This window comes from Corvus moneduloides, chromosome 2 (genome assembly GCF_009650955.1).
Source record: "Corvus moneduloides isolate bCorMon1 chromosome 2, bCorMon1.pri, whole genome shotgun sequence".
Classification (NCBI taxonomy): Eukaryota; Metazoa; Chordata; class Aves; order Passeriformes; family Corvidae; genus Corvus; species Corvus moneduloides.
Genome location: NC_045477.1, coordinates 27,334,648 through 27,349,337, shown reverse-complemented (window position 1 = coordinate 27,349,337; position 14,690 = coordinate 27,334,648). Strand labels below are relative to the sequence as shown.

The 14,690-nt window shown below is 42.3% G+C and overlaps 1 protein-coding gene across 2 annotated transcripts in view; it reads right to left on the bottom strand.

Annotated features, from left to right (window-relative positions):
- The window catches only part of DCBLD2 (discoidin, CUB and LCCL domain containing 2), a 40,455-nt gene extending 26,629 nt beyond the window's left edge, over positions 1-13,826 (bottom strand). Inside the window, exon 1 of one of the 2 annotated variants that reach the window (XM_032098633.1) lies at positions 13,669-13,826. In XM_032098633.1, coding sequence (XP_031954524.1) covers positions 13,669-13,792 — 124 coding nt within the window. In that variant the 5' untranslated portion in view covers positions 13,793-13,826. The remainder of the gene's footprint in view (positions 1-13,668) is intronic. The other variant, XM_032098631.1, reaches the window with a different exon arrangement.
- Between the last annotated feature and the right edge of the window lie 864 nt (positions 13,827-14,690).

The window sequence follows — 14,690 nt, the reverse complement described above, 5'->3', positions numbered from 1 at the left end:
AGACACGTACACACATCCAGCATTAGGGGAGCAATCTGCAACATTTGGCCATTTCTCCAAGAAAAAGCACAATTCTTTGCACTACAGCAGCACGTATAGGACAGCAGTCACTTCGTTCATTTGGAGGTCATTAAGTGCCACAGAATCTTTTGCTTCTGTTAATCTGTGCATGTGAGAGCAGAATATTTGAGAACACACCGAAGAGAGACATCAATTCCCTAATTAATTATTCCTGAATGGGCTAACAACCTCTGTTGTCAGTACACGGCTGAACAAGCCTCCTGCTCTCTTTCAGACTTCCCTGTCACACCACAGACCCCCTGCACCTGCAGGATAGATAAAGCCCTTTGTTGAAGCACCAGATCTCTTGTGTGCACACATCACACCTGACACTTAAAAGGCCTGCAGATGTGCATCCAATTTCACATGTCCTGGGGACCAAGTTCACAGCAAAGAGGAAAAGCTCAGCTCTTCACCAAAACTTGTGTTAGAAACACGGGCACCTCTTAATCAGCTGGCAGAAGAAGGCAGACTGCTGTCATCAGGAGAATGATCCATCTCTGGATGCATCTGCAGGCACCTCTGAATGCAGTCTGGATGAAGCCTCCTGACAGATCCCATATGACCCCGAGGCCATGGGACATTGATGTCTGATGCAATCATGCAGATAATTGAAAATGATTTCTTAAAGCCAAGTTCTTTACATCAACAAAATAGAGGACTCAGACCAACACAAACATACCAAATCCACAGGATTTTGATAATTGAAGAAAATATGGAATTTAATAAAATGAAAGAACACTGAACATGCAGGAGTGGGTCCTAAGTAGTCTATTAATACCCACAAAAAAAAAGATTTATAGTTGTGGAAGTCAATTAATCAGAACTTTCCCCCCACTAAGAACAGTTGCTGTTAGTGACTGCTAACCTTGTTCTCATTATCAAAACATGTTAAAAAATAATTTTTTAGACCAGTGAATACTTTCCCATTCCTTACTTAGAGAAGAGTGAGTGATAAAGACATTAGACAGTTCAATATTATAACCTATAAAGCGTATCAAAACACCCATCTCAGTCTCAACACATGGCACTGCCTTTTGAACGGGATCAATTTAACCAGTGGATTTCCTGAGAAGACTTTACCTACATTTTATATAAGCTATGATTTTCTGTATGTTTGTGACTAAATATTGGATGTAATTAAAACTGTTTTAACTAAGCAAAGTTAGAATCAAATCTAGTAGAGTTATGTAAGCAAAAAAGGGTGTTTTAAAGCATTTATTTTAAATACACAACTCTTTCTGATTCAATGCTGCTGATTCAACGCGCTACTATAATTTCTCCTCTTCTGTTCAGCCCCTGTGCTCTGCATTTCCCTGCTTTTTATCAGCATACCACTAAAAGATACTACATCTGCTTTTTGCTTTTTTCAGTGTGGGCATGAAAGTTTACACAAAGAACAAAAGAGTTCCATGAATAAGAAACAGAGGAATTAAGACCACAGAGACATCACATTCTAAACAGCTTTTCCAAGTGTTTTTAAATGCCCTTATTTGTGTCCTCCAAACTCATTGCTGTTTCCACCGAATTCCACAGAGTGATGTTCTTCACGAAGGAATCCGTTCCTCTGTCAGAATTAATTTTCTTAACAAGCCAACAAGCACACAGTCCACTTTGATCTTTATGCTATTTATTTGCCTCAGTAACACACTGGTTTGGGCATTTCATCCCACTACAGACGTTTCACAACATAAAATACCCCACACTGCCACAAGTGAGGTCACAGGTCAATAAACACTTGAAGGCACTTTAAATTAGCACAGCCACACACAAAAGCAAGCCTTGTCTGCCTCTCCCTTTTGGCCACATGTTCTCACACCCTTCCTGGTACTGGAGGCAAACACTTATGCAGCCACATGGCCAACCAGAGCAGGGATTTGGCATAAAAACAGCCGCTAGGTTTAACCTAGAGCAACCCCCTAACTTATTTGAGTATGCACATGCAGCAGCACCTTCCTTGACAGAGGGATAAGACAGTGTGAGAGAAGGGAAACACCAGCAACTGCGTATTTCACCAGCACTGCCAACCTGTGCTTGCATTTTAAACAACCTTGAATGCCAACCAGAGAGGCAGAAACCATCCTAATCCTGGGAAGAGCAGTCACACAGGAGTAGTGCACTGGCTTGAGGAACCAAGCTGGCTACAGAGAGTGCCTGACCCACTGCCACCACACAGTGCTGGGTTTCACCAACCCACCTTTCTGAGGCAGCTCTTGGTGCCACTGCCAGTGGCAGGGCAAGGAATGGAGGGCAGGTGGGATTATGGCTGCCTCAGCTTGGATTGATTTACCTGCTGTGGGGCACCCTTAGACAGTTAATGAAATTATGGGCTGAGGTTTAACAAAGACAGGAACAGCACAAGAGCACAGTAAGCATTTGCTTTTCAAGATGTTGGCAGCTCAGTGGGGTGACAGGAAAGGGTGAGAGGAGACAGAGGCTGATTCTTGTTCTTACAGCAAAAGTACAAAATTTAATATGCCATTACAACAAAATTTTACTGTTTTCATTTACAACACTGGTCACATGCTGGGCTAGTGATAATTAGCACTTTATTATTTTTATCTGTACATGCAGGTTTATAATCGTATCTCTGGAACTCCAGTCTTAGCTTTCAGCCCCTGAATTTTACACAAAAGAGTAACACTTAGGAATCCTAAATTGAGCATCCAGAATATGATAACATCTTAAAATAAATTATCTAAAATTATTAAGTTGTTAGAGCAGGTAAGATGTGTTCCTCTGCAGCCGTGTACTAACTGGACTGACTACTTCAAAAGAACAGAAGAAAGATCAGCTGTGTAAGACTGCTGCAAAGCTTTTACTTACTGATGTCAGGGAAACTATATGAATCCTCAGGAACAGTTTTGACTTGCTCATACAGTATGCTGGCAAAAGGAGCCTATGAAGACAGGCTAGGCATGGTGAAAAGTGATTTACACAAGGACTCTGTGCTCAATGGTACATAATGCAGAAGCCCTTCTGATCTGCTGCCCAGGCTGACTCACAGTGACAGCTCATGTTGTATGTCTTTGCTTGGCTCGCACACGCAGCTTGCCCACTTCCCAAGACACAGCATTTACTTTGCAATCTGCACCAACACTTTCTTAAAAATAAACACTGTTGTGCTTCAGTGCTTTAAGCGCTACACAGCAGAAACACAGATGATGAATAAATGAAAAATAACACACAGATGGTCATGCAAAACACTACAAGAATAAGCAATAGCCACGGTCAGAATGAGCTTCAAACCTCCTGAAAAGTTCTTCAAACTCTTCACCACACTAGGACCCCATGAAATTTCACAAGCCTCGCATATGTCAACTAAGAGGCAAAAAGTTCTCCAATCATACCAATAATTCACACACTAAATTAACACTACACTCAACATTTTCTCCCTTCCATGTCCAGTTCATACATGAGACTGCACATCCTGAACTGCAGATCCACGGTGGCAGCACCATGGATCTTGCCTTTCATGAGCAGCTGTCCCTTCCCTGCCCCATCCACTGCCAGCGCTCACTGTACCCCTGCTGGGCTGCACCACAGTTCTGTGCCCAGGTTCCTATCCCAGCTGCCTTCTGCTGGGTGAGGGATGGGTATGGCCCACCAGCCACAGGAGTCTGAACAATGCAGAGGATGCATGGTAGGGACAGGGAGGAGGCAGCAGCTGTCACAGGTAAGAATAATTTTTGGTACCATGGAGTCGACAGAAGCTGGCAGGGAGGAAGCTCATGGTTTGGGTACCTGAAAAAAAAAAAGCCAAACCAAGTGTGGATGCTTTCAAAAAGAAAACCTCAAAACACACTTGTCATTATTTGCACCCCACAGCTGCACCAAGAAGAGACTTTAAGCATATTTCTAACCCTCTTGAAAGTCTGTCATCCAGCTGATGAAACAGTCCCACTCTACATCTCTGCACCAGCAGTTCCTTCTCCCAGTGTAGGTGGCACACACCATCATCTTGACTTCTAACAATCATTTTCTAATCTAATTTCAAAATTACCACGGGGACTGTTTGGAGTTTCCCCATTTTGAACAACTTGGCTTCATTCTAGCATCATAAAGTTTAATACACAATCTGTTCTAAAAGGCATTTCATGCCTAATTTTGCCATGTAGATATTCCCTTAAAACAAAGATGTTTTCACACTTTTGACCCTCTATAAAACCAATCAATAAAATAAATATTATGTATTACTGAATAACAATATTATTAACTAGGAAGATGACAGTAAATTTAAACGTTTGAGCCACCATTTTTTAAGTGCTAAATTTATCATTAAAAGTACAGCAAGAGCATGTAGGAAGACAGTGTGTGAAGCTTCAGTAGAAACTATCTGTGAACTTTAAGCTTGCCCATGACCTTGGCTGTATCTTCTTTGTAGCAGGAAGAAAATGATGTTTTGTGTAAGAGGACTGGAGAACTTGAACACATCATTTAAAAAATGAAGATATAAAGTAATGCAAATGCTTTATTTGAAATTTTCAAATATACCTAGGAAAAAGACAAAAACTGATCATCACTAGCCTGTGTACACAAGTGTTCAAAAGCATTCAATTTAATGCATTCCTCTTTCTACTCTTGTGATAATGAGATGTACCTTGACACCTGTAGACAATTGCATAAAAATAGAATTTAACAGATAATGTGGTTTAGGGCCTCTTGGTTTATCACAAAACTCACAGATTTGCAAAAGAAAAATTTAGTACTTAAGGCTTCTTTCCACCACACTGAACAAGGCAAGACATCTTTCTCCATATCTTAACCATTCTGGAGCAAAGTTAAAATAACCAGATGTGGTCTTTAACTGGCCACAGTCCTGCTAAAGATGCAGCGGCTGCCAGCTAAGAAACCCTGTGTGGAACCTGCAGGCCAACATTCATGCACAACACACTCAGCATACAGGCTGCATCTCTGTGGTGAACAACCCTTTCAGAGGCAAAAGCTCTGAACTCTGAGGAGTAACCAAGCAAAATTGCACCACTGTAATTCATCTTTCCACTCAAGACATTGAGGATCTTTCACCGGCCTCATTCTTGTGGGGCTTCTCTCCAGAAAAAAACCCCATGTTTACATGCAAGTAGCTATACAAGTGGCTTGTCTTGCCATTTTACATACCCCATTTTTGCATTTTTAATTTTATATTGGGGTGAAACTAAAGAGAACTGTGGCACAACCAGTTCAGTGTTATCCTTCAACATCCAGAGCTGCAACTGGGCACTGAAAGAGCTACTACTTCTACTTCAAGAATTTGCAATTAAGAGGTCATGATAAACAGTGTGATATGACTGACAGCATCACTCTGGGAAGCTTTTACACCATCATCAATTTTAGAAACCATGACAGAAGAATCATCTGCTCTCAACCATTTTCAGAAGCATGCCAAGCTTTTAAAGTTCCCTTTTCCACCATTAACAGTATCCATCAAGGATGTATCAAATTATTACCTCTGACAGCACTTCAATTAAAGAACTAAGAAAATCAGAGGGTTTTTTTTTTAAGAAATGGGTCTATCAGAAAAGCCATTGTAGGGAAAAAAATTTGAAAAGAGCATCCATGTGACCTCATGCACAATCCATCAAATTCCAGCAAGACTGACAATCCAAAGATGAGCTGCTGGCAAGGATTGTCATTCTGATGGATAATATTCCAATCCTAGATAACAAAACTTCTTCCTTGAGCTAAAAGTAAATTTGGAAAACTTCAAAAATCTAGGAGGAAGATTTAGAGGGAGGATTAACAAAGGAAGATATAAAGTGGGAAGGGAAGTGTTTAATAAAGTACATAGATGATCTGACCATTGATTTTATTTTCACTTTTCAGTACATAAATGATGTGTGATCTCTGCAATAAGGTTAATAAGGTGGTATCCTGTGATTAGCTGAATTAAGCTTTCACATCATGAAGAACGTTAAAATGTACTACACTGACTTAAAACTTTTACTGAACAATGAAAAAATGTTAACAAAGATACCTACACAGAACAACAACAACAAAAAATCTTAAAATACCTGTTTGGTTTTTTCCTTAAGACTACAATTAACAAAACCACTGTAATACAGTCTTGCCAATGAAAGACAAACTCTGGCATAAAGAAAATGCCAGAGAAATATTTCCTAAAAAAAAAAAAAAAAAAAAACAAAAAAAAACATAGAAAAATTACACAAATAAAACCTTCCAGAGTCTCTCTCTCATAAAGAAAAAAAAGCAGCAAGTTTGAACCTGTTTGATCTTAATTCATAAGTAATTTTAAAGAATGATGGATTCATAGAGTACTGAAGACCAGAAGGGCCTTTTTAAGTATGATTTCTTGTACACCTTGACTACTTAGAGTTGGCTAGTCACTATTCTAACTAAGGGGAATTCAGGATGTTGCATTAAATTTCTTTCCAGAAAGCTTTCAGACGTGAGGAAAGGCATCTCGAGAAAGAGACTTTAAAACTATTTCTATTAAAGCAAGCATGCTTTAAACACTCGGAGAAGGAAACAAATAAACAAAATACAAAAACAACCCCCCACCCCATCTGTTTCTAAGACATTCTTAAAAACACACCTACTGGTACTGCCAAAAATGACACAAGTGAGTTCACAAACTTGGTTCAGCTTCCACACCAACATTTACTAATGCGATAGCAATGTATGCTATCGCAGCCGTGGTGCAGAACTGGGACCTCCTAGCTGTGACACCACTCAAAAACCAGGGGCATGCAATTTCTACTAACAGGACAAAAGTTAGTATTTTCAGTAATATACTGAGAACAGAGTCAAGTAACTGTAGGAAAGTAACATCAGGAGTCAAGTAACTGTAGGAAAACAGTGATTACCTGAGTCACAATGCACAAGACATTGTACAGAGACCTCTAGTACAGAGACCAGTGAAGAGGCCAAAACATCCTCCTCACGTCAGCAAACATTAAAAGCAAGCACGGCTGACATGTACATAGTCAGTCCCCATTTATACATATTCTGCTTCCAGGACTCCTTTTGCTTCAAAAGGATGTACTTTTTTAGAAGCAATTGCCAATAGCTGCTAAGAATACTTGCACTTCTAATGGTTCATGGACTTGTATTTCATATTGCTACTGCAAGCATATTCCCACTGTGTTGTAGCTAGAGAGGTCAATTCAAATCACAGTCTCACTGCAAACTTGCAACAAAATATTTAGAAGTATGAGTTGCCACTTACTGCAAAGATAAACACTTACATGCTTGATTTTTCAGGATGCAACTAATCTCACCAAAATCAAGAAGATAACTAATTTCTGAGCTTCAGTATCCACCAGCTGAGCTGGTCTAAATCTTGCAGACTGCTAACTCACTGAAAATTATTGTTATTTTGGTATTTGCAGAGAAAAAAAGAATATAACCAAACAGAAGTGACAACTGCAAACACAGAGATTTTGTAAGAAATGCCAACAGGAAGCATCCAAATGCCATAAGCAGTACCAAATGACTGTGCTACAGTTCCACAATCCAACTGATTGAAATACTGAGATAGCTAAACAAGTATTAACTATCTGCTTTAATTTCATTTTTAAAGAGTTCAGCAACCATAAATATATGTTATCCTCTTGCAACTCTTCACCAAGGGAAACTAAGTGGTCATGCAGGGAAGCACCAGAAATTACATGCCTGAAAAGAAAGCATCAGTTAAATGCTTCTTACCCATGCCAGGGCTGGTGTTTTTGTGGGGGATAGAGGGGGGTGTCTCAGGCACTAGACAAAAAATTCCTTAACCAGAAGCCATTTTCAAAATCAGTGTTATTCTGTGGTCCAAATGTCAAGTCACTATCAGATTTTCAAGTATAATTTTTGTTTCAAATAACATAAAACGTTCAGTTATAAAGCGACAAGCTCAAACAGAATATGAATAACACAGCTCAAGCTGCTTGCCTCCAGTAATGGATGGCAAAGGACATAGCTTAGCAAAATCTGGTGTTTCAGTCTTGCTGCATTAATGAACAAGCTTCACAGATAACGACCTACCACTCTGTATAAAAAAAACCCCAGCACTGAAAATTTTATAGATCCTATCTTAGTGCAGGTTACCACATGGGCTTCTCCATTAATCCTACTCCTGCTCCCTCTCCACCTCCCCTAACTTCAGTTTAGTAACAAATCCACACTCTATGCTTGGATCATGGTTTCAACTACACTATTTTAAATAGAAGTACCACGGATATTCCATGTTATTTTAGAGAAATTAATCTAAAAGCAACTCTTATCAGAAAATGCAAGAGGAGAAGGAAATTCTTTGACTACAAAACAAATTCCAGATAATCCTAAGTGCTTTCCCCAAAGCACAGGGTGCAGTTATAAAAGTGGGGGTGACAAGCAATGTTTTTTTTTAAAAACCTTTCAAAATATGGATAAAATTGCCAATATAGAAACACTTCGCAATACACTGAGCAGCAATTCCAACAAGGATTGCATTTGAACTGATGACTATCTGAGCTATGAGAGCTGATGCATTCAAGGCAGCCTTTAACCAGCTGATGACTGAAACTACACAGAGCAGCAGTGATCACATTAAAATCCTAATGCATCATTTCTCACAGCATAAAGCAAGTTGGCAGAACTGCAGAAAAAGGAGACGGATTATTTTTCTCTTACATGAATAACATAAGAAAACATTCCTGAAAGTCTTGAAAGCTGAACATCCCCATTCAGTAGCAGGACAATAATTTTCCTAAAGACTGCACTAACATGCTGGAAGGTCACTGGCTTGAGATGCACACAGTAACAGCATACAAGCTTCTGAAAGAACATTTACATTACCTTTTTAACACTAGCTCAGATGCTTGATTTTTATAGCCACACAGACACAGACATATATAAAACCAATATGCATTGTACTGCTTAAATACAAAATGCAGTACATTCTTATGAGAGCTCCAAAGAGTATTTACACAAAAGGGTGATTCTTTACAGGAATGGACTAGGCTAGCACAACCTCAAAAGGCTCCCAAATGAGCTGGACTAAACCAAGCCAATACTGCAAGGCAACCTCCCAGGAAGGATGTTCTGCAGAACACATGGATGTACCTTTTGCCCACCAGATCCACATACCCGCTTCAAATAAGGCTCATTAAATAGAGGAGGAGAAATAATGTTACTGAGGTTCTGGTTTTCAAAAGCAAAGAATATTCACTCTTTTTAGGTCTATACTTCCAATACCAGCTCACTTCCCTTCAGGAACAGCACTCCTCCTCGAAATTCTTTATGGCATTGTTCTCCTCTCTAAATCTATCTTCAAGGTGCAATACTGGGAAGTTAAAAAGAGCATCAGAAAACCTAAATAAGCCTACCCTAACTTTAAGCCCTGGTCTTGAAAAATTCTTCCATGCTTCTCAACACAGGGATGGAAAGGGATTTGCCTCAGCAATCCTGCCTAAATGGTACCAATCCCTGAATCCTCAAGCTGCACAATTGCATCTTCAAAACACTCTGAACTCTTAAGTAAAACTGTCCCATTAAAAAAGCAAAAGAGTTCATTAGAGCATTGCCCTCCTCATCATAAAACACTTAATCTGATGTTAATTTGAGGGACAATAAATCCCTCATGCAAAGATCTGAGGGTCTTTTTAATCAAAATAATTCCTTGTGGTTTTGGCTGTGACTCCCTCCCAGAAGAGCCCAGCCAAGGAGGAGGAATACAAAAGGCAGTGAGACACCACCCAATCTAATTTAGCAAGAATAGCAAACAGCACTGTGTGCAAGGCAGCACATGGCAATTGCTCATGTGACAGATGGCTCTGTGGTAGTGCTTTGTATTCACGTGCACAGAGCTCTCTGCAGCAGGAAAAGACACACCTGCAATGGGCTACCCTGGCAGCTGGAACCCTTGTCAGTCCCCTGTTCTAGAAGGAAATCATCTCTTCCAGGACCCTGAGGGATAAGCTGCAGTCTCTTGCACAGATGATGGATATGTAGCTAGAGCCATCTTCTCTTTGCCTGATTCCTTCTCCCCAAACTTTGGCTGACGGATCAGCACATGCCCCATTCAGGACTGGCCACAGCCAGAGCCACCACTGTCTACTGCCCTGCAGGAGGGACCAGCAGAGGTGACACCAGGAGCGCTGCGGAGAGGAGAGCACACCGAGGAACTGAAGAGAAGCAGGGAACACACAAATGATCCACAAATACTGCAGCTGAGTCCCAAAACACAAGGCCACAGAAAACCATTTCATGAGGCTCAATGTGCACAGAGCCATTAGTTCTTTCACCTCACTCTTCAGATGATGGCAACTCAGTACAAGACATTCAGAAGTTAATTTTCTCTGCTACACCAGAGCAAACATTTGTCAACTACAGTGGTGAATCACTTTTTTGCACTTTCTTCAGTGAGGTTTGAGCATATAACAACATCCTCATGAGCCACTATTTCTTTAGAACAAAATGTGGGAATCACATTCAAAAACAAGCATCCAGCAATAGTTTTTGAAAATAGAAGACTGCAAACAAATCTGTTTCAAGTCACTGGGGAATCAGCTTCAGAATAAAAGGTTACTTTTAACTTTGAGCACTTTTTTCCAGTTTTACAGGTACATTGGTATCCACTAGGAATCCCAACAGATGGCTACCAAACTACATGTGTGATAACAAAGTTCTTGCTCTACAGACCCTACAAGCTTCATTATTTCAGAATTACGGACACATTATTCAACTTCTGCTTGGATGAAAGCTAAGCAACCATTGCTCCTGTAGCTGTGTTTTTCTAAATTAAAAAAAAAAAAAAGAGGTTAAACTTAGCTAATGAACAGACCATACCAAATTTATGTTAACACTTAAACATCTGCTAAGAGCACTGTTTCTCAAAATGCAATCCACAAAGAGCAGGAAGCTTACATGGTGCTGGCTTGCTTTCATTCACACCTGCCTAATTACATGAAAAACAAAAAAAGACGTATTTTTCAAATATCACTTTCCTTGCAACCAGGAGCTAGAATCACTACAGAACTGTTTCAAAAATCACAAGAGCTGACTTGCGCAGCCATCGGCCGGACCAAGGCACAAGATTATGAAATGCAGCACAGGGCACTTCTGAAGGTGTTTGAGCTAAAAAAAAATGCTCATAATTTTCCAAGACAGCAACACACTCAAGTTCAAGCCCTTGACCGAGGAATTCTGAACTACATAAACAGAATGATTTGAAATATGACAGACTGAAAAGAATCCCACATGATTCCTACAAGATAATACAGTGGGCTACTAAGTGAAAGACGTATTCACCACTGAAATACCTGCAATTTTCATTTCTCAGTTTGCTGCTGTCTGGAAGGAGAGGATAACAACATCTGACCCAATATTAAAAACAAGCTTCACACTGACCAAAATAATGCTCTTTTTAAATCAGTCCATACCAGGAAGGTGCTCTAAAGAAAAGCATGTGAGAAATGAAAACACTATCTTCAGAAAAAGATTTAAACAACATGTTGTATGTGAGGCTTAGAGCTGCTGAATGAACAGTAGAAAAGAAAATGAACAATTGCTTACTGAGAGAGGACCAGCCTCTCTAACATAATGAATGAGGCTAGGTTCCTACTCACTGTACTTTTATAAAAGAGCTTAAAAGCAACCTTAATTGTGGAATTCCCAAGTCTTGGCTTTCACTGTCAATTAAGATCTTCTCTTAAAAGCCTGTTCACATATTTAATGCCCTAATTGAGTAATAGCTTTGTGCTGACCAATCAAGAGCAGCTTCATTTCTGTATGGGACTACTCACCAAATTAGAATTATGCCAGCATTTAGAGATACAGGATATGGGCTCCCCAACCTTCTCTGGAGTAAGATAAATGAAAATATTTTGGCAAGGAAACAGTCCCTCACTAGTAGAACTCTTCTTAGAAGCTCTAGCAGTTTCTCATACTGAAACATTGTATTCAACAACACCAGAGTCTCTCACTTTAAAAGAAGCTCTCCTTTTTGTTGGCAAATAAAATGAAGCTTGTCAGTAAAGAGGTTCCCCTCTTGCTCAGAAGTGAGACTTCTGAGCAAACTTTAAGCATTAACTAGAGAAACACTGCAAATTGAAATGCGGCTTAGGAGCTCTTCAGCAGTTTCTCGAAGTACAGAAAGACAAAGTTTCACTCATTCCTAAAAGCCTGCTGTCCTTGCAGCGCCACTTCTTGTTGCATGGTCCCGCCCCCTCTAACACATCCCTGACTACTCAGAGAGCCAATTCGACTCAGTCATCTAGAGGTAAATTATGACTCTTCTCTACCCCCCCCCAGTTATTTCAGTTCTCTCCTAGAATAACAAACTCAGTCTGCTCACCAAAAGGTCGGACAAGTGTCGGGTCAGCACAAGTGTGACGCTCCTACAGCATGAACTAACACCTTGCTGCTACCTGCCTCACCCAGCAGCAACCTTCCAAAGACTAAATGTTAAAATAGCCCAATTTCCTCTCAAACGCAAATGGGCCTTCTCCTCCTCCAGTATAAATTACAATAAAACAAAACCAGGTGTGTCAAATGCTTATTAGTAATAGTTTTGTGTGCGTATAGGAACATACTTAAATGAAATTAGCTGGAAATACTAGGAAAAGATATGTCCACACAACTAGCTTGGTCTATGGACACACTGCTGAACTTTTTCCATTCAATTAATTAATTTTAATTATTTAAATATTTAATTTATATGCAACAACAGTAGCGTGCATATAGTTCCTGTTCCCTTTGTGTATTTAAATATAGCATTTCTGAAATTCAACAGTATTTCCATCTCTGAGATGGAAAAAACCAGAAAGTTACGTGACAACTTAGAACAGTTTCTGAGAAGATCAGTTTCTGAAACGATGCAAGACCAGTGCAAGAAGCAAATGGCATTGAAAACCACAAAATTAATCTTCTCAATCCCTTCCCAATCCCAGAAGTGAGTTTCAAGATGCTGTCAAAACACTCCCACCACTTTGTCCCAAGCGCATGATCAAAGTGACAGTCACAGTGGCATCCTCTGATCTTCTGCCATGAAGTGACCAAGCTGTGCCTCGTAATTTTCACAGTGCTAAAACTTGATCACTAATTCCACCCGAGAAGAAATCTCGTCGATTTCTCTAAACAAGAAAACCCAAACAACCCAAAAATCCAACAACGCCTACTCAGTCTGTCACACGTTCAGAACTCTCACCCCTATATACCCTTCTGCATACTCTTGGGCGAGCGTAAGTTTATTTTCACAATTAGCAGAATCTCCCCTTTATCCGCCTCCTGGCTCACAGCCTGCAAGAGGGGGTCACCCGCAGATGGGGCAAACCAAACCCCACACACGCCCTGCCCTGCCCCTGTGCCCCGAGCTGCCTCCACAGCCCCGGCTCCCTGCCGAGCCCCGGTCGCGCCCCTGCCGGGAGAAGCCCTCCCGCCGCCGCCTCCCCGGGGAGTGCGGGAGCGGGGAGGAAAAAAGGTTGCTGTTTAGTTTTGTTCGTTCTTTTTTCTTCAAAACGGGGCTCTTCTCTCGCTCTTTGTTGGCCAGCAAGAGGGCAGGTTCGACGTGTGGGGCCACATGCCGAGGGGCTCCCCCTCCCAGCAGCAGAGCCCCGGAGGGTTGGTTTCCCACCCGCGGCCGCCGGGGCTACGGGGCTCGCCCGCCGCCGCCGCTCCCGCACCCACCTTTCTGCGCCTCGGTGCCCCGCAACAGCAGCAGCAGCAGGAGGAGGAGGAGGAAGAGGCTGGGGCGGAGCAGCGAGGCCGCCCGCCGGGTCCCCGCGGGGAGCGGCCGCCCCGGACTCACCATGCCCCGCGGCGTGGCCGGCGCGCCCGGCGGTCCCAGGGCATCGCGGGCAGCGGGGCGGCCGCGCCGGGCCGCGTCTGAGCCCTGCGCGCCCGCCAGCCCGCCCGTCCCCCGCGGCCGCCCAACCGCTTCCGGGGGCGCGGCGGTGCCGCCCCGCTTCCTGCCGCCCCCTCCGCCGCGGCCGGCCAGCCCCCGGCGCCGCCGAGCCCGGGCAGCGGCAGCGGCTCCGGCGCGGCCCCGCCGAGCGTGGGGCCCCCTCCGCTCCCCGCCCCGAGCCGCGCCCTCCCGGGCGGCCCGCGCGGGGCTCATGGCCCCAAACCGAGTCCTCAGTAGACAGCCCCTGAATTCCCGCTCTAGTTCGCCTCCGTCCTCCTCTGCGAGCTGGCTAGGAATATTTCAGGGGGTTTTGTGTCTTTTTTTTCCCCAAAGTAGAGATTGAGGCAAAATTTCTGGGAAAAACCCAAACAAAAGTCCTTGGAAACACGAGTATTAATGTTGTTAATAGAAGAGGATAATCTGGTGTCATAGAGCACCACACACAATGTGAATGCAGCTCTAGATGTGGGAGGGCTTGGCTATGGGGTCTCAAGCCATTGCAGCTTTAGTCCTTGTCCTCAGCTTTTGAGCACGCACAGTGTGTGATCGGAGAGCTTGCCCTAAAGGCTGAAGTCACCCTTGAGAAATACTTGTTGAGGGGGGGGGGGGAAGAGGTAACTCTCAAGTCATTAAGCACTGGTAGGATAAAAGAATCATCTTTCTAGTACCATCATTATGGAAAGAGCACTTTGTTAAGTGTTTTTCAGTGATAGATGAATGTAATTTTCAAATGGTGATAAAATCTCATGTTCATGCTTCCACAGCTGCAGTCACCACCCAGATTCCTCCCAGCAAGGTTTAAGGC